This window comes from Trachurus trachurus (assembly GCF_905171665.1).
Source record: "Trachurus trachurus genome assembly, chromosome: 21".
NCBI classification, from domain to species: Eukaryota; Metazoa; Chordata; class Actinopteri; order Carangiformes; family Carangidae; genus Trachurus; species Trachurus trachurus.
This window is the reverse complement of record NC_139899.1, coordinates 26,720,685-26,748,008: the sequence shown is the minus strand read 5'-3', so window position 1 is coordinate 26,748,008 and position 27,324 is coordinate 26,720,685. Positions and strand designations below refer to the sequence as shown.

The 27,324-nt window shown below is 41.7% G+C and overlaps 1 protein-coding gene across 1 annotated transcript in view; it reads left to right on the top strand.

Moving 5' to 3' along the window:
* cntnap5a (contactin associated protein family member 5a) overlaps positions 1-27,324 on the top strand; it is a 126,344-nt gene that overhangs the window by 76,489 nt on the left and 22,531 nt on the right. The window contains exons 12-17 of the mRNA XM_083997498.1: positions 1,791-1,910; positions 9,986-10,186; positions 14,678-14,834; positions 16,213-16,340; positions 20,920-21,090; positions 22,123-22,341. Of these exons, the coding sequence (XP_083853624.1) occupies positions 1,791-1,910; positions 9,986-10,186; positions 14,678-14,834; positions 16,213-16,340; positions 20,920-21,090; positions 22,123-22,341 (996 nt within the window). The remainder of the gene's footprint in view (positions 1-1,790; positions 1,911-9,985; positions 10,187-14,677; positions 14,835-16,212; positions 16,341-20,919; positions 21,091-22,122; positions 22,342-27,324) is intronic.

Sequence of the window (27,324 nt, the reverse complement as noted above, 5' to 3'; positions counted from 1 at the left end):
AGGATACGTAATGCATATTAGCATGTCAAGCTAACAAAGTACCTACAGACCCAACCTGACTTTTCCTCCAAAGTCAAACAGGATGACGCACGAAATTATTATGATGGGATTCAAGTTGTGTTTCCCCAGGGAGCTGCACAAACACGTATTCTACTTTATAAAAGTACAGAACAACTTCAGCAGCTCTTAAATTGATTCTGACAAGTTGACACAACACCTACTCCAAACAAACTGTTTAACCAAGACAATATTCCCCAAACGCTCAGGTTGAGTCCGAGAGCGACCTTGAGCCACTGTCCTGAAATATTAATATTCTTCACCAGGACACAAACTGTTGTTGTTTTTAAGATTCACTTCTAATTTACAATTTAAGACTTTTGAATAAAAACTAATGAGATTCTTTCTACCGTTCTTCTGTTTTCTACCTGGTTATGTCCAAATCTGTGTCTGTAAACATGTGAAAACAAATGAAACTTGGTAGCTGAAGTGAACAAGTTCAACTAATTAGGAGGCTTTATTTATCTGGGGAGCTACACCTGATCAAATCTGAACACTTTAGCCTTCAAACTAAATGAATAAACAAACTTGTGGTCTTAAAACAAAAAGTAAGTTATCGTCTTCCGCTGCCTTAAACCAATGTGACTCATCTGTTCCTAACATCACAGTGAATGAGTCTCTGCTGGTGAATGTGCCACTGTTGTGGCTGTAAACTGCATGTTGGCCGTGCGAGAACAGGAAGAAACAGGCGTAGCAGGAGCAACTAACGGAGGCGGGCTAAGCCAGTTTGGTGATTGGTCTCAGACACTTTAATGTGGAGGATTACATGTCCTTTAAAGCAGTGAGAAAATAACATCCGGCTCATACATCCCAGTCACACACACAACGCCCTGAGGAGAAGCTGGGTTCGGTTTGGTTTGGAGTGGACGGTGGATTTTACAGTAAATCAACTCTGATCAGGCCTCTTAGTCATTTAGTTGGCATGTTCCTCTCCACATCTAAGTTCCTAGAAAAAATTTCAGGATCCAAAAGTTTCCTGTGGTCCTTCGTCATCTGCATTTCCACTGAGGCCTAAAGTCCCGGGGAGATTATTTAAACCAGGCTGATGTCATGTGGGAAAACTAGAAACAAGAAAACTGACACAACTGGATATCTTTACTGGTTTCACTCGTTTCATTAGTTACATTTACATACATACCAAATATTACTAATACTAGTAAATGTACTAGTCCCTAAAATTACAGATACCTACAAGTTTGTCTTCTCAAACACATACAGTATGGTCATGCGTGGTGAAAAACAAGGATGAAGAAGTCTGAGCAGAGGCAAAATAATGAGACTTGGCAGCTTATAAAATATTAATCTCAGCTGCAGCTGCAATTGAATGAAATAAAATGCTGTGAGTATTCGTCCAATCAGAGATATTCAGTAAGCAGACCACACACCCCAAAAGATCTTTAACCTTCAGGAAGTAATACCCCCCCCACCCCCAGACCAAGGCTGTTTTTGGGGGAAAACTTAACCTAGTTCCTGGTTCGTGTTAGAAACGCTCGTACAGTAATACCTTGAGAGGTTCCTGGTTCCTGGGGAAAGTTCCTGTGGTGGAAATGTGCCTTTAAACTATAGATGGAGCAGTATCATGTCACATCAGTCACTGCCTCATTTATTTAAGAGTACCAACACAAAACATTAAGAATAGATATGAGGCTCAGAGAGCAGAAAGCTGCTGGAGCGTGGGCTGACTTCTGTCCCCTCTCTTCTTCCTCTTCCTCTTCTCCTTCTCCTTCTTCTAGCCATTTACGAGTCGTCCTGTGAGGCCTACAAGCTGATTGGCAGCTCCTCTGGCTTCTACTCCATTGATCCGGATGGGAGTGGTCCCCTGGGGCCCACGCAGGTGTACTGCAACATGACAGGTGAGATCACTTTAGTCCACATGTTGTCACCTTTACTCTTTTTGAGTTTCCCTGAGAAGTGGCAGAAAGTTCAGAGTCCACTCACTTAAAGATCACTCCGCATTGATCCGCCGCTCGACGGCCGTCTGACAGTTAACCATCCAGTAAGCAATCATTACGGTCACCGAGGGCAGCGCCGGGAGTTTATCTGTGGAAAGTCAATATCTTCTCCAAATGTCCATGTGACTACACTGCATCAACTCAGCACCTGAAGTGCACAGTTCATCTGTTATTCCAGTCATAAACGGCTGTTTTCTCTTTTTTTTTTATCATGAACCAGTTTTGTAATAACCACACACTGTGAAGCGTTAGTTACATAATTCATCCTTGATACTAATTAGTATAATTAATTTACACAGTAATGAAGATTTAACTCATCTACAATAAAACATCTATTAACACACTCACTAACATTAGTCCATGTCTAAATCATTGTATGTATACATGCAGCATTAGTTCATTTATAATCATTTATAACTTTCTTGTAATTGATATAATACTTGATTTTTAGATGCTTTATTAAATATGAATACAATCATTGAGCACATTATTAATCCAGAGTTAAATATTTGTATTTTATTGGGTTTAATGACAGCGTACACTTACATGAATCATTTAAAAGTGAAAGGTGTGAGCAGGAAACTACTTTCCATCTATGACTGTGTTTATAAATGACATGCTAATGAGTATTAATGTAGGAATGATGCTTCATAAATGATGAATGAAGTATTTGATAATGCTTAACTAATGCTTTATAGTGTGTTATTATCAAGTATTGTGCCAGTTTTTTAACAATATAAAGAAAATATCAATACCACAATCTGAGTGACTCTGTAACTCTCTCCCAACTCTCAGTCGCTTTGAGTCGTTGACTTCCTCTTCATATGCATCTTTTCTCTTGCAGCCTTTGGAAAGGCTCGATATGCATTGTTTTATTCCTAATTACTTTCTTCACCTATTGCTGGATCCTTTGATATATGGTTTTTATTTATACTGTTATGTCCCACTCCTACTGTGGGATTTCTCTTTTATCTGATGTTATTGTTCCTCTTTGTACCACTTCGTGCCTTTGTTTAGGGAAGTGCCATACAAATTAAATTATTATATGACTATTATTATTGTTAATAAGGATAAAAAGAAAGAAGAAGAGGGAAAAAAAAGTGTAGATAAAAAGGAGAGCGGGTGCAGAATATATAACAGAACTGCAATTTAAACTCATCAAGCCCCTGAGGTTCATTATTGTGTTGGAGATTTAATGCACGGTTTGGTTTACATTGTTTCTACTTCATTAGAATAAACCATCAGGCTGATGGGACGACATGTTGCTGTCATTATATTTACAGTCCTGTTTGCTCAGAGGCCGTTTTTACACCTAATATAATAATAATACGTTTATTTGAAAACAGGGATATACAAGTTATCAGACAAGGTTTGATAGGAAAGACGGGTAATGTCACATTCAGCAGCGTCCAACTAAAACACAGTTTGGATAACACGGTCAATCTACTTCAGTGTGTATTGTCTGTGTTTGTACTGTTGCTTCCCCTTGTTGTAATATCATGCAGTTTGCACCAAGTCATTACATTTATATCACATCCTGTTTTATGAAGTCATTACTGTGGCCTAAAAAAAAATATGCAAACACCCCCTTTGGTTGTATTTCGCCCCTAGAAGGATTTTTATTTATTTATATATATATCTAAGTGTTGCTGAGACCAACCATGTAGAAGCCGTGACTTCTCAGATTAAAAAGTGTCAGGACAAGATTACAGTTCAACGGGCTTAGCGGTAAACCCCTCACTAGTGGCCTCTAGAGGCGACGCTTTTCATCCGAGCGTGTGGTCATTACAGTCAAGAAGGGTTAATCCCCTGGGAAACATTAATCTGCCGGGTCGGCGTCGTGGCTGCGCGCCGGCACGTCATCGTATATTGTATGCAAAGCTGACATTTTGAAGTAATAATGGCGCTTTTAGAAAAGTGATCAGAATGGGAAATTGTTCATCCTCAGGACGGCATAAAAGGTGAGCGAGGGCTTTTAACACGGGTCCACGGTTTGTGTGTTATTAGTGTGTGTGTGTGTGTGTGTGTTTACAAGAGCTGATTTTGACCTACACAAACACATTGGTATTCGTCGTGTTGATGGGGATGGGAGGAATATCCAAATCAAATCTCACAGATATTTGTTCATTGATTTTTTTTTTTTTTTAAGAAACACCACGTCCTGGTGTTTATGTGTTGCCCAAGGAGAAATTATTGAGCTGCTGCTAAAGGAGGAAAGTTAAGAGTAAGTGGTCAATAAAATTATTATCACAATAATTGCTGCTCTGGGCTGCAAAAAAAATATCCACAGGAACCTCAGAGTGGAGGGCTGGAGTGGAGACGACAGTTTTTGTAGCAGCTTTATTGCAAACATGACAGAAACATGACTGACATATAACAAGAAGAGAAAACACTGATAACAGGATGATTGACTGTAAACAATCAATTTGTCTCAGAAGCACAGGGGCTTTTATTTTGAAAAGCCTTCTTAGCCAATAGCCTTCAGACTTTGTAGTATCAGTGTGATCATCAGTGCTGCTGTGGATCAGCTGGACTGTCACCTCACCCCTCTCCCCCCGAAATGTGACATCTGACAGACAGGAAGTGGGACGCGGCCCCGATGGTGACACGTAGGACAAAACATATTCAGGTAAAGTTTTGACTCTCCGGAGACAGGACTCATCAGTTAGCTGTCACAACTTTCCCAGAGACTTTGTCCTCTGCAAGGTTAATGTACCGGTGATGTCATTACAGAGGAGAGAGCGCTGCCATCCATTGCTGTCTGGAGCCAGGGTTTTATGTTTTCAGTCAACCCCCCCCCACCACCATCATCACCACAACCACCTCTCCAATCTGAATTGTTTGGCAGCAGCTCCGCCTCAGCTTGACCTCAATTAAAGAATCTATTAGAGATGTAAATAACTGTAAGCCTCACAACCCTAATGTGAATAATCACAGAGCAGAGAGGGATTTCCTCCAAGGCAGAGTAAACATGAAAACCACATAATGAAAAATTGAGCGCGGGCGGCGGAAATAAGACGGTGTCCTCGTGTGAGTTTTAACGCGCAAACTGTCGACTCCCGGGGAAAGAGAAAAAAGTGCATAAGAACCGAGGGAAGGAGTTTGAAGTGCAAGTTGTTTCTGAGTGGATTAAAATAATCATGATCAGTCCTGCACATGTAACACTGACTGATAAAGTCACATGTGGAGTTCTCAGTTGGCTGGGTCGGCCCAACCGTCTTCTTGCTGGTTGAACCTTGTGTTGTTTATTGTGAAATGCACTAAATTGGCACTGTTCACTTTGGTGATGATCATCTGCTGACGGAAGAATGTAAAATTTAGGTCATAGGATGGCTTCTACACGGTTCTCATGTCTGCATATATTTTATTGTTTTAGACATTATAGGATATATTTTATCATATATTTCCTCTTTGTATTGTATTTATTTTCCTTGCACATATCCTTTTGGAGCATCCTGGCAGAAGAATTTCCTTCGGGATGAATAAAGTTATATCTATCTATCTATTTAATATTTCATTCAAGTTTCATGACATCGTTATGATTGGTAGAGTAGAAAATTAATTTTCCATCATATCATCATCACTAATATTATCAAGTGTGACTATATGAGAACGCAATAATGACGCATGAGGCTGAGAATTAATGCTAGTGAGTCAGGTCTGGGCTTTAACACCTGCGGGTTGGGTTTTAATTCTCGTCACACTACGACGAACGATTAAATTGTAAAATGATAAAACCGCGATTTTGTAATCGCACAGGCTGCGATTATGCTCTAGTGGCGTGTCATACAAGGGAGAGTTGAGTTGTCGGTGAAAAGAGGAAACACTGCCACACTATTACTGTAACTTTATATGAATTTTGGATCAGACTGTCAGTGCTTTGTTGCGTTGTCATGATGATTACTGTAATACATGTACATAATATTGTGTCTGTTAAATAACATAGATGATAAGGAACTTAAAAAACATTTGCAATATAAATCGCAATTGCAATATTGGTAAAGAAAATTTCCCAATTGTTCGGCCCTTAGTCACACTATAGATCTGCTAACGTTGTGTTTGATTGGTGACTGGGTCGTGGGCTCCTGCCAGCTGTTTGTCTACACAGAGTTTTCAGGCTACTCCAAAGTTGAAGTTCTTTCCGTTTTAAATTAATTTCTTATTTATGTTGGACAGAAACTGTCAGTGAAATGTCACCGTCTCCACATGAAGCCTCTCAAATGTTTTTTTTTCATGTCTGTGACACACTGAGATTCAGGAAGTGAAAGGTGTCAGTGTTCGGTATGATCTCAGTATGACATCAACAGATCTCTTCTCTCTGTAATTTTATTTTTTATTTTCTTTGCGTCCTGACTCCTGACTGATAAACAGACGTGGAATCTCTGGGCTCATGTGAGGCAGCGGTGACGTCTGAGTTACTAACATCAGCAGCCGTGACGCACCCCCCGCCGAGTCAGTGTGAGCGCTAACATTTGGTGATAATGATGCATCAATAATTGCTCTACGTTGGTGACGTAGCAGTTACATGACTGCATTTAGTCACTCCTCCTCAGACGCATTTTGACATTTGTTTTCAAAATCGAACAATAGTGAAGAATCAGGAGATTTTTTGGACGAACCGTAGCTACTGGCTGTCTACTGATGTGAACTCTCTCTGTATTAGGGTTTTTAAGCACAGCCAGAGACACACGCTGCACTGCAGTTACCACATGCAGCTGCAGACACATGTGTGAGTGAGCCATGAGCTGTGCACACCGGGGAAATGGATCAGTTTCAGGGTTAAAGCTCCTGCACAGGAAGTGTCACGGCCTCCATGGGAGAAGCTTCGATCACTGAATGGGTGTTTTATTCTTTTTTTTTTTCTTTTTTTTTTCGGACTTAGAGTAGCTGTGGTGTTTCTGGGTCAGCAGCTCTGACAGGTGACAGGTGTGTTTGAAGTCTTTGTGTGTATGTGTGTGTGTGTGTGCGCGCGCTCTGATAGACATCACAATAGAGGAAGTGTGAGCTGTAGATTTTATTTCATGGATTAGTAAAGTGTAGTGTCCTTTCTCTCCTGTTTACAGAAGTCAGATGTGTTTATAGGTTTTCTTTCTTTGACCAGTGTAAAAAGGGTTTTAATGTGAATAACTACTGCACAGTCTTTGTCTTTAACCCTTCGGACTCTAAGCCACTTTTGGCCGTTTTCAAATACTCATTAATTTTGCCTTTACCCACCACATAAAAAATGTTCATGCACTTTTTTCTGTTTTGTAAAATGACAAATATATCGACAAAAAAGCAACAACTTTATTTGCCCTTGACAGGAAATTATTTTGGGTCACGGGTGCTGACACAGCTGCCTACACAACCACGTACACACAGTGTACATTACATGGACATTACAGAGTACATGTAGTGTATAGATACTGTATCAACTAGACGACAGTTTGTGTGACAAAGCATCTTGACAATCCATATGTCATGACCGTAATGTGGTCGACTGCCTAGAGTCTAGACTCATCATGTAGCTGTAGGTCACACACATGCCTCAGATCAGTCTGGAAAAGACAGATAGTTAACATGTCGTATTAATTAGAGATGCATAACTATCGGTGCAGATAATTATTCGCCCAAGACTGGCTGATAAGTATTGGCCAATCATTATCGGCAAAAGCACAGCCAAGTCCAATAATGACATTTTTGATTTTTGATTTAATGATAAAAGTTAAATCCACCTTTACTCACTACATCGTAGCCTTTCTTAACCCTAGGTGTGTGTATAAACTATTAAAAATATAAGTTATCGATACCAGCATTGGTTATGAGAAGCAGAGGGTTATGGGTAATGGATATCTCATTCACTATTTTAAACCTGCACCTGCAGTCCAATAACAGAAAAACATGTAAATGAGAAGAGCGTTATTGCTAAAGGGGTTAATTACAACACTATACATTATATCTGTATTAGCACAGAGAGCAGGAGGTCCGCCTGGTCCTGTTTGGGTGCTTAAAGGTTTTAATTAAGATTAAGAAAATTAAAGCTGGGAGATTAGAGTCAGACTGATTCATGGAAACGAGTTAATTTCTTAGGTTTTCAGTGATTCAGTCAGTGAAGCTTTGTGAAATGTCACAGACAACACAGATGGTTCAACCACGAACACACAAACGCCTCAATGACTCATTAATGGACTCGGCCAATTTGCCGAGTTTTCTGTAGTAAACATAACACAACCGGTCAGAGCAAGCGATCATGTCACAACATGACAAATCAAAGCCCTTCATTTAATATTTAAACATCAGACTTTGTCCCTTTCAGGTCAGTTTAACATCCACGATGAAGCATGTTAATAGTAATCCGTCATGTTCTAACGCTTTGAGCGTATTTTGACGTGCGTTTATCTTTTCAAAGAGGAAGAGGAACGTCCACCAAACTTCACAACAAGGCGGTCCTTTCTTCTACAAATTGATGCTCACAAAAACATTTTCTGTGACGGTGGCACAATAAAACTGTCACCTGTATTTCTATCAACGCTGGATGAATGAATGGGTTGTGAATCGCATGCGTCGCCTCCATGACAACTGAGCGTTTGCTTTAGGGAACACAAACACACAAACACACACGCTACACAAATTATGTGGTTTTGTTTCAGTATAATTCAGCGTTTTTTCTGTGTGACATGTGGGCACAGAGCCAGCTGAGTGACATGCATGTTGTATTTACAGATACCCGGTGCAGTGACTTTATGCTAATTGACTCTGTATTTAGAGGACACTGTGAGGACGTTGTGTTCTTGCTAACTGGCAATCACACTTTTTTTGTTGTTAAATTTTCAGTTAAAGGTGCGAGCTGTGGAGTCAGGCTAACCTTACACTCTTTTTGTGTGTGTGTGTTTGTTCACTTAAGAGGAGAAGAAGGTGTGGATGGATGAGATTGTGCTAATAGTCCTAACATTTAGGCCTTGTTCACACTGCCACGATTTTTAGCATATCCAGATTGTATTAGCTTGATTTTTCTTTTCTTTTTTTGGACGGCCAAAAACAACTCTGTCTGGTAACGTTCTGTTATTATCTCATAGCGTGGTGAATGTGCAGGTCACAACTTGTCCACCAGAGTGTTTTGGAGTTGTTGGATTGGGTATTGATTAATTGATGAGAGAAACCAAGAAATCCCATGAGCCTCCGTAGCGTAGCTCTGAGCAGCTCACGGCTCTGCTCCACCGTTCTAAAAATAGATGCACCGACAATTAAAGGTAACGAACCTACTGCTATGACTATAGGGATTATGGCAAGGGGCCAATTTTCCAAAATGTTGAACTATCCCTTTAAATTGGATTTTTATACTAAAAACCTAAGGCAATTACTTTTAGTCAAACAAGGCATGATTTTTTTCATTTGGCCGGTGAAAAATATGTTTGTCCAGTAAGTTTTTGGAGGTAAAAAGTAAATTTTACACCCTGACGACAACAACAAGAGCAACATAGTTCTGGAGATGGAGCCACGACTGTTGTCTCTCCACAACAACATGACAAATCAAAGCTCTTCATTTGCTGAATCTGAGTGTCTTGGCGGGCGATAAGAGGTTGCAGCAGCAGGTTAAAAAAAATCATCCGTAATCCGGAAATTTGATTTCCACAGTACATTGTCAAACTCTGCAGTCACCCCCATCTCTGAAGCTTCCTTGCAGTTAGCAGACTAGTTGCGTCGCAGCTCCACATAATGATTTGGGACAGAAACAAGCACAGTTCACTGAGTCCATTCTGTTTGTTTTGGGGTTTTTTTTCTGCCAAATTGTTTTTCATTGGTTTTTACAATGACAATAAACTTCTAATCTAACATAATCGTATCTCAATCTAGCCTGTTACCATAGAAATCAATATGTAATGTGGACTGTTAGTCAGTAAAATCAGATTCTGATCAGATTTGCACAAAAAAAAAATCTCCCTAGAGAGTGTGTTTCAAGCTGATGTTGGTTTTTGTTTTGTGTGTTTACCTTGTAGAGGAGAAGGTGTGGACCGTGGTGGCCCACAACATCACGGGTCCGGTCACAGTCCAGAGCTCCTCCCCTCAGAAACCGCACATCATGAGGTTCAACTACAGCGCCTCGGCCGAGCAGCTACGAGCCATCGTCTCGGGGTCGGAGCAGTGCCAACAGGAAGTGGTGTACAACTGCAGGAAGTCCCGCCTCTTTAACACTAAAGGTATTTAACTCATTCACGTTCTACATCTTTATGCTGATGATACAATTGTTTATATTCGTGCAAACACTTGTTCCATGCTGCTAAATGCCGACAAAACAAAGGGTGTATGACGTCTTCAAACAAAAATGAAGAAACTGGAAGTAAATCTAGTGTTTCTCATTCAGACTGTTACCACCACCTTCTCACCTCCTCTTGACTTTGGTGACTCTTTGTCCACATGAATCCCTGATGAAGCTTTTCTACAGATGTTGGACGCTGTTTATCACGGAGCATTAGGATTCATAAGAGGCTGTGAACTCGCACTCACACGGTCAACTGGTCATCATTATTCATACGCAGACATTGGTATAATTTCATTTACAAATCCATCAGCGGATCAACATATTCATTCATCCTCCTACATGTCGCAGTAATAACAAGGATTTGAAATCTACTGGAAGGACAATGGAGATTTGGTCTTGTTCTTAAAATACAATATGCCTGTCTTTGTTTTCGAAACAAACTGATGATCCTTTGTCTCGGTAAGATTACTCGTATAAATAAATCAAGAAGAGCAAACAGTGACAGTAGAAAAACAGCAGCCATGTTACGCAATCTACTTCCTTTTGTGTGGCTGCACGAGAGCCTGATGGCGTCACTAACACTTGGCCAGTAATAGTTTTCATATATAAAGCTTTGTGTGCTTTACCCTCACTGCACGGGCGTGAGCGTGGCCTTAGTGTAGAAATTGTGTGACTACCCTGTTCGCTCACTTTGCAGCACCAGGGGTGTGTTTTGTTGTGACTCTGTGATTTGAAAGTCTGGCTGTTTTGTGTTTTTGTCACATCGGGAGCCGCTGCCCCTGCAACTACCCTCCTCCTCCTCCCTCCCTCCCTCCCTCCCTCCTGCTTCGCTTTTCTTGTTATATTTTCACAATAACTGGAAAAGCAATCTTTTTTTTTTCTTTTTCTTTTTCTTGTTTCTTTTTGTGTGTGTATGCATTCATCTTGAACTGCTCTGGCACCTACGCTGTCCCAAACATCCAAACATTTGCTCCTAAATCATGAAACATTCATGATGTCCCAGTTTCCACCGTTCCCTGGGTGCCATGCATGTGCAAACAAACAAGTTCATTATCACACCAGACTTCAAAGAGAGACTGAAAACAAGCTTTTATACAAGCTTTTATTTTATAGCTGCGCGAACACTTTGAGAAACTGAGATTTTTTTTCCCATGCGTTACCTTTTGTTATCCGAGAATCTGCAGCAGAGAGGGGTCAAAATGTGTCTCTGCACATCCCTGAGCTGTGGGTGCACATAACAAACAATAATACCCCCTTTTGACAACAGATATACATAACTGCATATTTAAATTAATTATTGGACAAAATTTCACTTACCATATTCATGTTTTACAACTGTTCAAAGCAGTGTACTCTGGGTTTACAGATGCAGGTATCTGCCTGCTGGAGTTCACATCTATTTACGAAGCGTAGCTGTAAAACATCACGGCTATTTCCTCCTGTCAGTCTCCGCTCTTCACAGATGTTCGCTCTCTTAACGTCCCTGTAATGGTATTTGACTGCCATCTGATTTGCATTGTTAAACGCCCTTGTTTCCTTATTTAATACCTGTAATCAGAGAAGTTTGCTCAGGGACAGACTCTGCGGCTTTTCAGCGTCACACTGAAGTAACAGTCTGCGGTTTAATGACTGCTCTTCTTAGCGTCCTGCTCTTCAGTCTCCCTCTCGTTTGTTATTCTCCCAGTCTTTATTTATATCCGGCGATACCTTTTGTGTAGTTGTTTTTCTTCGACATGAAAACCTACTGTTTCTGTATGGAAACCCTTAACGCTGCACGGAGGCGACTTGGCATTTAGAAAACCTTCATTAAAGCCTGTGACATACTCAATCTTCATCCGCCTGACTGGCTCTGGTCGGTCCTGGTTTGTATAAAATGACACCAGCAGAAATGAAAAAAAGGACATATTTTTCCACTACCCTTTCCTGGACATGGTTTGTTGCAGAAGAATGATGATGCTGGCTTAACTAACCGGAGGCTGTCGCCTGTTAAAGCCCCCACGTTGCATAAAGGTAGATGTCCATGTGTAGTGTGATTATAAAGCAGCTCTAGGTTCTATATTCATACTGTGAAAGTATCAAAGCCTCAGTCCACAGAGAAATGCACACAGCCTGGATATAGAAACTGAGCCTTACTGTAAAACCAGCCGTCAGGACTTCCTGTCACTTTGTGATGTCACAACAAAGCCGTAAAATAAGCCCCGCCCACCTGGACCTACCAACATCCAACATTCGCAGGATTTGGTTTCTCTTTTTTATCTGTAATCTAATACATACATTTACATTCAATCACAGTCACAGTCAGCCAATCAGAAGAGAGGCTGAGAGCTTCCTCTCACCTGATTGGTTGACACCGACATGTTGTTATTAGAGCTCCAGACAGAAATTTTTAGATTTTTTTTTTGTTTTGAATATATCTTCTTATGCGTCAATAAGAAGAATATTATCATTATTATTATGAAGGTTTCAAAAACGAGCTGTCACAACATTATGATTTCATAACAAAGCAGTTACTGCCCTCAGCCAACCAGCTCCAAGCCCCGCCCACCTGGACCCACAGTGGGTCTCTGTTATACTTCCAGTCACTCATGATCCTTCCTGATTGGTGGGCTGTTTTCTGCCTTCCGATTGGCTCACTGACTTGCCCTTACCAAAGCTCCAGAGAGAGGAGATTTAAAACTTCATTCGTATGGTTATGGTCCTTAAAAATCACAATTATATCTTCCCCCGGACCAGAGAGATTGTTTGTCATGTCTTGGTTGACACGCTGCTAATTTTAGATGACAGTGAGCTCTTGCTCCTCGAGGAGTTTAACTGCTCGCTCTGTAAATCACTGTGGACAAAAGTGTCAAAAGTAAATGTCATTTCATGTCTGCGCTCTTGTGAAGCTCTTTAGTATTTTAGTTTTTATTGCCATTTCCATTTTGCACTGCCCGAGTGCTCCTCCAGCACCACCACTCCCCCCCTCCCTTTGCTCTTTGTTGCCTGCACTTTTGTGTTGGGGCTGCTTACAGGGGGCTTTGTGCAGCGCGTTATTAAATAAAAATAAAGAGGGAGGGAGCAGGATGCTTTTGCTTTTCTTGCTGCGAATAAGTCCTGTCAATATCCAGCCAATTTAAGGGAGAGAGTGAGACTGACCTCTCCTTCAGGAAGTATTGATTGTTGCCTTTTCTTATTTGTGTACCTGTTCGGTGTTTGAATAGCGGTTTAGAGCAGGAGGCAGAACAGAGAGGGGGGATGTTGGTTCGTGTGCACCCAGCGCAAGGACACAGGGATGCAGGGTAAAGAATATAAACCGCGTATTATTTGCAACCTTTGTAATGCAAATGCTGCAGCCAGCGCGGGACCGGGGCCGTTGGAGCCTGTGTTATTTCGTCTTCTGCCTGTTCCTCACTGTTGCACACAAGTAACCTTTATCTTCCCGGTTTAGGCCGGACCATGGCATTAAACTGTTGTTGAGGTCGTCGTGTAATCTGATGAACTGGTGGCAACTGACATCGGTCGCCGAGTATCTGTACATACAGAAGTAAATAGATAAATAAATAAATAAGTTTGGCGGATGCCACTGAGCTGTAATGTATGGAGCAGGAATAAAAGCAGCATAGCATGTGACACTTGATTATACATTCTGACATGCGGCTTAATGGGCTTTTCCCCGCTCGTTGGGCCTCATCTCTGATGCAGGGTCACGTTGTGTGACAGATGACTGAAGCCGGACCACTTAACCTCATAGTGGAGGTAATGAATTGTGCCTTTATGGCTTCGCCGCAGCCTCATCGACACCCGCGCAAACGCTGCCATGAAATGCGAGCGAGCGGAGGGAGGGGGAGGGAATCAAAACAAATGCATTTATGCGATGGAGAAAACGGCCCATTTGGTTTAAAGTTCAAAGTGCATAATTCATGAGGAAATGGGTCAATTTGAAAGATTTATCAGAGATGAACTGTTTGCTCTAGAAATCCTTCTATGAATTATAATTTCTTTTTTCTTTTTCCTTCTTAAGTCGTCTCACTATTTTCTCTTCTTTTCTGGCTCCACATCATTGATGTGGTTTTACACGGTTTTCAGTCTGAATATGGACCTTCGGATTTTTGTGCACATGTGTATCTCTGCCCGTGTTTGTCAATATCTCCAATTGATATCTGTATTTTGAAGGCCACATATGAAACAAACAGACCAAATAGTTTTTATTTCCTCTATTCTCCTTCCCTATCCATCCCCAGTGTTGTGTACTCATGTGTAAATCTATAAAGCTTGTATTTCCAGATGTTGTTCCCATCTGTATCTGTCTCCTTGCAGATTTTAAGATAATGGCTGTCGAAGTAAAACAATGCAGTCCTCCCCCCTAAAAATAAACCTTGACCTTGACCTACTTGAGCTGGCAGGCGTCAGGCTGTTGCCAAGGTAACCGACTCCGGTTTTGCCGTTGCAGATGGCAGCCCGCTGTCCTGGTGGCTGGACCGCGAAGGGGAGAGGAGGAGCTACTGGGGCGGCTTCCTGCCCGGCGTGCAGCAGTGCTCCTGCAGCCTGGAGGAGAACTGCATGGACATGAACTACTTCTGCAACTGTGATGCCGACATGGACGCCTGGTAACGTGATTATTGATCAGTCTGGTGGTCCATGTATTGATACCACAGGTGGATACGTACATGTAACAGAAGCAACTCTCTCTCTCACACGTGATTCACAAACTGCATCCGAACGAATCAGAAGCTCAGATTCAACTCCAGCCTCCATGATGGAGCGTTTCACCTCAGGGCTGTTGTCGGTGTCGTGTGTCTAATGAACTGGCAGCTGAGTTTAAGAACAGCTGGGGATTTCTCATGAAAGACGTTTAAAGACAAGGCAATAATCATTAAGTTTGCTCGAGGAGAAGAAAAAAAAAAAAGCAATTTGGCTCTAATCCATTAATTCTAATTCAATTAATCACTAAACTCACAACCAAATATATTATTACTCAGGAAAACAAACAGTTTGTGAATCTTCCCGTGGTGTCGAACCAAACATTTTAGATACACGACCTGATCTGAGAACAGAGAACAGGACAGATCATCAATAATCTGCTGCTGCACCGACGTTTCTGTTTGCTTTCGGGTTTTTGTGTTGTCATGGTGCAGTAACTCAGAGCTTTTCAGAGCATCGGGAGGTGACGAGACCTCATCTCCCAACCTGAGCTGCTCCTCCACCCTGAGGGACCAGCAGCTCCAGCTCCAGCTCCTTCTGTACTTCTTACTTTTTCTCTTTTCCCCCCCCCAAAAAAACATCAAAAAGAGCCGTGTCTGTGGGACCTGTGAGGACCAGAGAGATAATAAACACCAGAACTACAAAGATACAACTTAGGACTGTTGAGCTTCATTGATTAGACCTTCAGTGAACAGAGGGAGTGAAGCAGCCTGCTCCTGCAGCATCTGGAGCAGCTGTGTTGAAGTGTTTCTCTCTCTGCAGCTGCAGACAGGTGTCGGCACTGTGTGATTCTTAAAAATGAAGTAGATCTATATTTGTCATTCCCTCTCTCCACCTTTTTCGGAGGTTTTTTCACAGCTAATTATCTGCTTTGAAATGTGTGACAGCAGGTTTATGTACCGGCGTTTACTCCCTCCAAAAAAAACGTGATTAATTACAGCTCATATATAATATTACAATTATGATCAAGCTAATCATTATTTCTAAGCGCCGGATGCAGGAAACAAAGACGGCGTCTCTGCATTCTCCCGGTGTTAATCCACTCCAAAAGCTTCTTCTTCTTCGTCTTCCCGGATTCAGCTCGGTTTGCATATTTCCAGAGGCAGTTGTCTGCATTGTGATAGATTGCTCCCATTTTAATGTGTTTACTCTGCGTTCGGTGCTAATGCAGAAGAATGGATGCCTTTATCTAGACCCCCATAAAGGCATCCAGCCCTGGAGGGCTCTGTGTTACTATTTACTCATTTCTTTCTCTCTCTCTTTTTTTTTTTTTTTCCATCACAGGGCTAATGACACGGGAATCCTCTCCTATAAAGACCACCTACCACTCAGCCAGATAGTGATTGGAGACACCAACAGAACGGGCTCGCAAGCCGTCTACCACATCGGTCCTCTGCGTTGTTATGGAGACAGTAGGTGATCACCTCAGCGTTTGCGGGGACTGTGCCAGATTCGGTTGCAGATGGAGGCTTAGTGCTGATCAGAGGCGAAGCGTGTTCGGTTGATGTCTTTGTGCCGCGCGTGTTTATCCGCGGATGGAGAGTTAAAACCTCATCTGTTCTGTCGCGCGTCTGTGCGAACTGTAACCTGTGGAAACGCTGCTGCACGCCGAAGCCGCCGGGAGGGGTCCGTCTGTACTAAGTCGTGTTTGTGCAGCCAGGCGGGGGGCGGTGGGGCGGTGGGGTGGAGGTGGGGGGGGGGGGGGGGGGGGGGGGGGGGTAGTGGAGTACAGGGCCGGACGGCAGCACTGGAACATGAAAGCAGATATTTGACTGCGCGGTGTCCCACGGTGAGCTGCACACACAGGGCAGGAGGGGATTTGAGCAGTTTGGGGAGAAAAAGACAAAAGTTGTTTTGAAATGAAGCTCAGAAAGCAAAGCACAGTTTTCTTAAAGGGATAGTTCAACATTTTGGCAAATTGGCCCATTGCCATAATCCCTATAGTCTTAGCAGTAGGTTTGTTACCTTTAATTGTCAGTGCAAGCTATTTTTAGGAGTTTTTTTCGAGGTAAATACAGAGACTGCTTGCCGAAAAACTGTCCCTGAAGGCAACGCGCATCAGCTGTTTTGCATGAATTTACCTCTAAAACAACTCTGTCTCGTAACGTTCTGTTATTATCTCATAACGTGGTGAATGTGCAGGTCACAACTTGTCCACCAGAGCGTTTTGGAGTTGTTGGATTGTGTATTTGATGAGTTTGATGAGGGAAACCAAGAAATCCCATGAGCCTCCGTAGCGTAGCTCTGAGCAGCTCGCGGCTCTGCTCCGCCGTTCTAAAAATAGCTTGCATCGACAATTAAAGGTAACGAACCTACTGCTATGACTATAGCGATTATGGCAATGGGCCAATTTGCCAAAATGTTGAACTATCCCTTTAAAAGACACAGAGTGTGTTGGAGCGATGATGTAGAACCACACAGAAGACTTTTACAACATGTCCAGAAGCAGCGGAGACTGCGAGCTGAAGATTTTTTTTTACGTTACATTATGAAGCATTTTTTATCATAATCTGTTATATAATTCACATTTATGTATATTTTATGTCTCTACTGTTGCCAGGTTGTTCGTTCAGATCTAATGGACGATAAAGTTTTATCTTATTTCGTCTGAATTAACTCCACACGAGCGCCGTGTCCTGTGGACGAGAAACACCTGAGGCCCGTGTAAATAACCGTGATGAATGATGTGGAGTCGTCAACGTGAATGTAGTTTCTGACGACTCCACAAAACTTCAGATAATACAACAACCTTGAAAACTGCCTCTGGTCCCTTTATGAAGATATTTCTCCAACACGGTCGTTTTTATATGAGAAAATGATTTAATTACTCAGTTGTTACGACTTAACCCTCGTGTCCACGTGCTGCTGCTGCTGCGGCTGCTGCTGCGATGAGTTTCTCCAAACAAAAAGTTATTGAATTTTTTTATTATGGGCTTCAGTAAAAACAGCTCATTGAAAATCAGACACCTGGTAGAGATGATGGAGTTGGACACAAAGACACAGCAGCTCCGGCTCAAAAGCTGAAAGTGCACAGGTTTGATTTTTGTCTCTGGACTTTTTTATTTATTTATTTTTTGGTTCGGCAGCCAGAATAAACAGCTGTGTGTGTATGTGTGTGTGTTAACGTGTGTGCTCTCGCTCACCCGTGTGCACACAAAGAGCCTGACTCTGCAAGAAGTCCGCTCCATTGAACGTGTGTTTGCTGATAGAACTTATCTGAACCTGGACTCTATTGTGATTTCACCCCTTGACTTTGAAAAGATATTTTGGATGTTCATAATCAGAGCTGAGAATCAGTTGACTGAACCGATTCGATTCGATTGGAAACCTGCGATATATCAGGTTTAACACTAATGTTGCTCGGTTTGAACGCTGCAAATTTAAAAGATGAAACTCACTATCCTGGTGCGTTATTAAAAATATTAATGTTTATGTTTATTTATTAGAAATTGACTCAAAAGCAGTTGCATTATGGCACATTTATTTAAAATGACCCACTCCAGAAGTAAACGGTGCAACTTTTCACACGTCACTGTGGGTCCTTAAAAAGTCTTATATAAGTATTTTATAAATATACTTATAAAATACCTTAATAAGTTTTAATGGTCTTAAATTCAGATTGTTTAGGTCTTGAATATTGCTGCCTTTAAATTCCGATATGCAATATTCACTCACTGGGAGAATTTCTGGTTTGTGCTGAATGAACGCATTTACATCACGTGACTAAAGACAAACCCGAACCCAAAAAATATCATTTATGACAACGATATTTTTGTTCTTTTCTCACATCAATAATAAACACATTTGAAAAACTGATCATTTTCATTTAACCTTTAAATTTCAATTTGAACTGACATCAAAGCCTTTAGTTGGAAAGAGCAGCCTATAGTTCGACCTTTAGTCTGTGTTTCCATCTCAGGTTTGGCCCTAAATTTTTGTTTAAAAAGGTATTAAAAAGTCTTAAATGTAACTTGTTCATACCTGGTTCACTACAGACGTGGGCATGGGTGATCATTCAGGAATCTGCAGTTAATGGACTTAACAAAATTTAAACAGCAGCACGAGTTCTGTGATCACGCTGCTCTGTGATCTCACGAGACTAACAGAGGAAACTTGAAATCAGAAAATAGATTTTTAAAACCCAGCCCTATTCTAAATGAATTCAAATCCAAGACAAACATTATATACATATATGTATATATGTATGTAATTGACAGATATTCACGGAAGCGGTTGCAGGAAGCGTCGCAGCGCGCTCCTCTCTGCTCTGAGACTGTCTCAGCTGAGACTCTGCAGCTCCGTCTTTGCTCCGTTTGTTGATTTGGGGGCGAAACACGAGAGTAGAAGTTTCCTGACAGAAGCGCGGCGTCGCTGCCACTGATCTCCGCGTCGTGTCAGAAACTTCCTCTTGTATCGTCTGCTCGCTCGGCTCCTGAACTCGTGTCGACAGCTCTCAGGATGACATCAGAGATCACCTGAGAGCCGAGCAGCTCACCTGTCTGCTGGGGTTTTCAGAATAAAATGACGTCTTGACGCGTTAACAAACAGTTTTGACAAGCTGCTGCTAATTTACCTGATAAATAGGAGTATGCGCAAATCTGGCAACCCCTGCAAAGATCTAATAGTGTTGAATAAACCTGTCAGCAGCGCCGTCCAGGCTTAAAGCTGTTAGCACACATTTATTTTGATGCTTTGCGAACAACAGACGGTCTGTGCTGCAGCCTCCGTCTGGACAGACAAATGATTGTGTGTAGAAAAAGTGTGAATTTTAACACCAGCGGGGTTCACACTTTACTTCCTGTCTCCTTCCAGAAATCAACAGTGGAAATATTGATGACAGATCTGATGTCACGTTTCTCTACACTTCTCCTTTTCTCATATTTCGCCATCGTTTTAGACAAAACAGCACCGACCTCGCCGCGCCGCACGCCAAGGTTATAATAACGGCTTCAGCTTTTTCATTCGTTTCGCTTTTACTTTTTCTTTTCAATTTACGTTTTGTTTTAATTTGATTTTTAACGGAAGGTTTTCTCCTTTTTTATCTTTTGAAAACGCTTTCAGTCGGTTCATTCGGTCTTTATTCGTTTCAATGTTAGATTTTTTTGTTTTAGTTTTTGAAAAGTGAGACTTCTGTCAGAGAGAGAAATTCAAAAAAAAAGGTCAGAGAGAGCATTTTGCAATGAAAAAACTCCACAAAACATCCAATCATTTAAGTGTCATTAAGTGAAACAACAACATAATAGATAGATAGAATCGTCTGATCGGCCCAGAAAACCAGAGCTGTAGCGACCTTGACTTGAGGAAACTCTAACTGCTGGTGCCGTAGAGACATTTTATTATTCACACCCGTTTGTTCTGTTTATTCTATTTACTCTGACTTATTTTATCATTTTAAACCTGGACAAAGATGCACTGCAATTTCATTTTAAGTCATATTAAATTATAACTTTGCAGCTCTACAGTGACAAATAAAGTCACTCTATTCTTCTCTATTGTATTTCAGACAGAATGAAGTCTCAAGGGTAAAAACTTAAAAACTCAACCAACTCCAGAGTTTCAGTTCGTGTTATATTTTTAAACTGATGGACTCGACCCGCAGCTCTGTTCCTCATCACTGCTGCTGATTAGGAATTAAATTTAACAAATACTTGACATTATTAATGCAGTGAGTGTTTTGGCTGCTGCTTTAAGTGCACATGGAGCGCCGTCGTCGTCGCTGTCGTCTTCGTCAGCCAATCAGCTGATTAGATCCTGCTCCATCTGGCACAGATAGGAAATTAGAAGTTAGATTACATATTATCCACCCACAGCATCAGATTTTCTCTGCAGTTTTAGTTTAGTTTTTTAGTTTTTAGTGGCATTTCTGTCAACAGAAATGCTTTTACGCACCTCGTTTTTGCTTCAAAACCCTCTTAAAGTCAGGATTCATCCAACTTCTTCTTGACTTTCCTCTTACGACCATCTCTCCCTCCCTCCTTCTCTCTCTTTCAGAGTCGATATGGAACGCAGCCTCGTTCTACCAGGAGTCGTCGTACCTCTACTTCCCCACCCTGCAGGCAGAGCTCGCCTCTGATATCTCCTTTTACTTCAAGACCAGCGCTCCTTCAGGAGTGTTTCTCGAGAACCTGGGCCTCAAAGACTTCATCAGAGTGGAGCTCAGCTGTGAGTCACACATACACAGACACACACAGAGACACATAGAGACACACAGTGCATGACAAGGGCACACGCACACACACACTGACTGAGGAACCCTACACAACAGCAGCTACAAAAGCTGTCAGTGATATATACAGTATATATTTATATATATATGCTTTTTTTTTTACTTTTCTCAGATGGAAATGTTAGCTGTACTGTAGCTGACAGCTTAATTTCCCCAAGAAGCCGGCTGTCAGGTCTGCACAGCATGATGTAATCCTAATGACACAGTCAACAGCAATGTCATGCTGTCATAGGAGACGTTAAAAGCATTTCCTTATTACCCAACTAGTGAAGCCGAAATCCATAATGAATACAGCAGATGGATAAAGGAGCGAGACGTAATCCAAATACCTTGTAGATTTACTGTAGCAGATAAAAAAAGCTGTAAATAAAGACGCCGTAGCTGGAGAAGAGGAGAAGAAGGTGTGTGTGTGTGTTTTTTTTCTTTTTTTGTTTACACGAGAACCAGCGGAGGAGCTCCTCGCTGGAGTCGCCGGCTTTTCCTGAGGTTGCGTTCAAGGATTCAGGGGACATGAACTTGCACTTACCAGAGAGCATATTTAATGAGGCGAGAGAGGGAAAGAGAGAGACAGCAGCGTTTGTCGGAGTCGCAGCAGCAGCAGCAGCAGCGTTAGTTTATTTATCGCAGGTGTTAAAAAGATGTGAAGTTGTTGATTACCGTGTGTTTTGTTCCCCAAACCTCAGGGAGGAGCTCTGGTTGGATATTTGTAGCCATTATGTATTACTGCAGCATCAGAGACATTGTGAAATATTGACAAGCTGTCAGCTGAGCCCCCCTCATAAATCTATTCAGGTCATCAAGTTTTCCCAGCAGCATTGTATCACATTGCATCAGAGAGGGAGGACAGAGAGGAGCACAATAAAAAAAACAACCTAATATCACATTCAGTCTGCTCTGTTGTTTGTGTCTATGTGTGTGTGTGTGTGTTATATATACGTGTGTGTGTGTGTGTGTGTGTGGCCTTTCAGCTCCCTCGGTGGTGACTTTCTCCTTTGATGTGGGAAACGGTCCGGCGCTCCTGTCCGTGAAGTCCCACCTCCCCCTGAATGACAGGCAGTGGCACTACGTGAGGGCAGAGCGCAACGTGAGGGAGGCCTCGCTGCAGGTCGACCAGCTCCCGCTCCGCTTCCTGGACGCCCCGGCTGACGGACACCTCCGCCTGCGCCTCAGCAGCCAGCTCTTCATAGGTGGGGCTCCTGTGAATATAGAAACTATAGGGATGTCACGATTACTTGTTTTCACAATTAATCACGGTATTAAACGCCACAATTATATAATCGTAAAGATTTCTATCTAAATACCGTCACTTTCCAAAAAAGATTATGGTGGAAACACAGAGGCAGATGTGCGCCAAAGTGAAGGTAAATGTAAGAAATACTGGTCCATTTACCTAACGTAACATACGATTGGTAGGAATTTAAATGTTAGCGAGTCATTTGTGCTAAAAAACAAACGATGATAAACTTAAACATTACACTTCCCCTGCAGGAATAATTAGTTATATATTAATAGTAGAGACTTAAAGTATTTAGTGTAAATAATTAGTGTTGTAATTATATTTTGACTGTATTTGATTTTACACATTCATATGATGTAAATTAATTAATGCATAATAATCATGTTAATCGTAATACCGTGATTATTTCTCTGACAATAATCGTACAAAGAAAATCTATAATCGTGACATCCCTAATACTGTAGAAACAGTCATGGCCGAAAATATCAGCACACCCGCACTTTTTTTGTTTTTTCAAATTATGCCCCAATTCCTCCCTGAAAATTGTTGCAATTACAAATTCTTTGGTATTCAGGAGCGTATTTCTTTGTTGTTGCAATGAAGCAACACAAAAGAAACGGAGGGAAAAAAAAAAAAGGTAAAATGTGATATTTTACACACAGTGCTCTAAAAATGAACTGGAGAAAATTATCAGCACCTTTTCAAAATGGAAAGAAATAATTGGATTTCAAGCATGTGATGCTGCTTCAATGTGTGTTTTAACTCGCCTATAATAATGAAAAGCTTTATTTATAGAGCACTTCTCTTAACAAAGTTACAAAGTGCTGTACAAAGAAGAAAAGCAAACAAAAGGCAACAGGGATCATAACACACAAGAATAAACTAGTGCTGTCAAACGATTAAAATTTATATTCACGATTAAACTCAGAATTTAATTGCGATTTTTTTTTCTTTTTTGCTCAAAATAACAGCAATATGAACCGAAAGCATAAGAAACATGCAGAGTGAATACGTCAGAGAGAGAGAGAGCAGCCCAGTTTGGTGACAAGAAGAACAAGTTCTCTAGTCTACAAACATGAAGAGCAAAAACATCTGCAGGTTCTGTTATCAAAGAACCAGGGATTACGTTAAATTACCCAACATGCACGATGGTGAGTGTGACGTGTGCAGAGCCGCAGTGGGACTCCTCTTCAGCTTCAGAGTTTCATATCTCAGATCGGCCCGTGTAGGACACCTAAATCCAGCTGCAGAAACAACCGGGGGACGGGAGCATCGCTGTAACCAACTCACTCACACACACTCGTCTGTTTGGTCACATCTGGAGAGAAGCAGCAGAACGGGAATAAGTAACAATAACAGATCTATGGATATTTTACATTTTGCTTTTCTCTTCGATGCCGTTTATTGGTGGTTGGCAGCCAACTTGAAGGTGCCTTACCGTCACCTACTGGACTGGAGTGTGGGACAGTAGAGGACAAAATGGGCAAAGCAATTTTAAAAAAACTAAGGCGTTAACTATGACAGCCCTATAGGGATGGGTACCTTTCGCATTTGAATCGATACGGTATCGATACTCGGTACCTCTGAACCGATACCGGTACCAATCGGTACCTGTTTTCGGTACTTTTTGTGTGTGTGGTAATTAAAAAAATTAAAATAAAAAAAAAGTCTAAAATTTTAATATTAACTCATTGAGTGCCATTGACGTATATATACGTCAATCAAAATCCAACGCTTGAGTGCCATTGACGTATATATACGTCAAATGCAGTTTTCTGCGGCTGGTAAATGGGGACGCTGTTGCGCACACTGTGAGTAATTTTGGGGCTTCTGGGATGTGTAGAACGAAGAAGACTGTAGATCAGAGCAAGAAGTGAAGAGGAAGGAGAAGACGAGTGCGATCAGTACAGTGATAAAAAAGTTGGGAAAAGTTTCTATTTCTAGAGGAAAACGACGGGCAGAGCCTGGAACAAGTGTAACGTGGAGCTGGAGGAAAGCTTAGCCACGGATGCTATTAGCATAGCTCCAGCATGAAGTGATCGGAGGAGGCAGGAAAGGTAAACTCATCTAGATGATCAGCACCGAAATGCCGAAGCGAAAGCGGATCGCGGAGTCAGTTTCACCAGTTGCTGTAAACCGACGTCGTGACGACGAACCGAGAGATCAGCGCGGTGCGTCGCTGCCGCGGCCGCGTCCAGCAGAGCGGCTGAAGACGCCATGACGTCTCCCTCCCTCCTTCAGAGACGAGGGGATGCAGCAGGAGGAGAAGGAGGGGAGGGGCGGGGCAGAGAGGGGGTGAGGGGAGGGGGGAGGAGGGGGTTAGGAGAGGGTGAGGGGGCAGCAACTGCAGGAGGAGTAGGAGAGCAGGCATCACTCTGCATAGTAGGACTCCTACTTGTTGTATTTTAGTTTTTGTTTTTTTTTGTACAATGAAAAAACATGTGAAATGAAATTTTCAGATGTCTTACATGTTTCTGAAGCCAAAATTAAAACGGATAAATCACTGTTTTTCTTGAGAGACTCTCTTTCACAAAAATGCATTTTTCTCAGCTTTCTAGAAAAAAAGTGGTCTTTTTGGTGCAACCAGGCTCTATTCAACTTAAGATAAATTAAGAATGGAACAAGGTACAAACAAATGGTTTTTCCCTAGTTAAATAGAGAGTCTCCTCTTTCCTTTGAGCTATTTTGTGTTTTCAGAGTCATAATACAAAATATTCTCTTGGTCTTAAAATATTACTCAAAATGCCCCGAAACGCTGGCACATGGCACTGACCATTTTATAAAAGGGCTGGCACTCAATGAGTTAACCTCCTAACAACATCACAACTCCTCAGCCTTTAAGAGTATTTTATGTTTTGGGGATGGGCAATGATTTTCATATAATGGAATAGTCATTCAATGAAAAAAAAAAAAAAAAAGTTTATGAGACTAGTCTTGTCTGAAAAAATGTCCGTTTTTACTGTGGGAAAAGGAGAAACATGGAGAGACTCCTACAGCCATCAGAAAGCTCTGTGTGAAACTTGGTCACAAGTTTTTTAAAAAAACAACTGAAACTGCAGTGCAAACTCTGCAACATGTGGACTTCACGTTTTGACGAGAGGAGAGTGGGAGACTTCATCCTCGTTAGATGTGCTCTCATTACGTGACGAGGACTTGAATGGCGCCGCTGTGATGAGAAGCGGGACTCGGGACCGGACCGCTTCAGTACGGATTGTCACAACAGTCCGTTCTTCACGTTAAATGACGGACGGCTGTTTTTCAGGTAGTGATTTAAAACGACGGGCTGGCGCTACCGCTTCTCCGCGTCTCATTTCAGAGAGAGAGAGAGAGAGAGAGAGAGAGAGGAGGGGGGGGGCCGTGTGCGGTGCTCATGCAGACTGCACTCTCACTGACGCACGATGAAGGTGCGTTCAGGTACCGAAATGTGGTACCGATTGACTTTATGTGAATCGATACTCGGTACTTTGGTGGGAATTCGGTCGGTACCAAAAAAGTACCGAAATTCGGTACCCATCCCTACAGCCCTAGAATAAACACATCATAAAACACATCATTTACACCTGTGACGATCAACAGGTGCTGGAAAATATAGGATTCACACTTGCAACCTATAATTTTGTCCAGTTCTGTGTGTAAAATGTCAGATTTTCCTTTTTTTTCCTTATATTAGTTTTGTGTGTCGTTCCATCGCAAAACCAAAGAAATCCACTTCTCAGGACCAAAACATTTAAAGTTGCAACGATTTTCATGGACAAATCGGAGCGTATTAAGTGCAGGCGTGCTTATATTATCGTCCATGACTGTACGTGTCTATATATGAAATCCTTCAGACGCCTTATGTGCTTTGATTTATTTTTTTTTTTTTTTTTGGAAGGAGTTATAGAGTCGTAAAATTGTGAGGAGCTATTTTTAGAGCCGCCGTTTTTTCAGAGTCCCTCGAGAGCGTAATTTCATTTTCTCACATCTCACAGCTTAAGTGACACAGTTAGGGCACATCTACGGCTCGGATCAGCGTGAAACTCCCCCCATTAGCTTCACAGTATAAATGATTAACAGCTGCGTTATGAATGTGGCTCTTTTGATTCAAAGGTAAAAAATCTTTAAGTCGAGACGAGGAGGTACAGTAGAGTAAGTGCTGGTTGGAAGCTGAAGATGTGCGAGGCGGATTCAGCCAGTTCAGGCCCCCATTTTGTTCACAACTGTCACACAGCAAAGTGCGAACAGATGCCGAGGCTCATGGGTATTGTAGTACTGTAGTAGATGCATCCATTACAAAACCCTGAGAAAACAGGCTTTCTATCTTTTCCTCCACCTGTGGCTCCTCCCACTCTTTGTTATCCTGTTTTTACTTCCATCTCTGACACCGTGGTCTAGAGTGCAGCAGAGAAATACAGCCAACCCCCCCTCCCATCCTTCTTTTGAATGTCCTGCGTCTATTGCATTAATATAGTCCTGGAAATGCACAAATCTCTGCCATAAGCTGCTGTGAAGAACTCATTTATTTTATTGTTTTTTCATTATAGCGGTGGAGGAAAAGTGTGGCTGCTGTCACATCGTCTCCAGCAGGCCGATCCTCCCCACTCTGACATTTTAATGCGCCTCCTTAATAATAGAGCGACTCTTTGAAAGAGACGGAGATACTATAAAAAAGTGTGGAGAGACTCTGTGATGGAGAGGAGATTACATCCACCTGCTTTATTTCTTTTTTTGTGTCCAGATCAATCATAAACAGAGTGATATGATCTCTCCATCCACATCCTCACAGGTGGACGAAGTACACGACTTCATTACTTGAATAAATGTAGAGATACTCCTTGTCAGATGTTACTCCAATACAAGTACTGTAAAAGCAGCTCAGTAATGATATTACTGAACTGAAACTACTAAAGGATTTGCTTAAAAATGAAGTATAATATTTATAAAACTATATAGT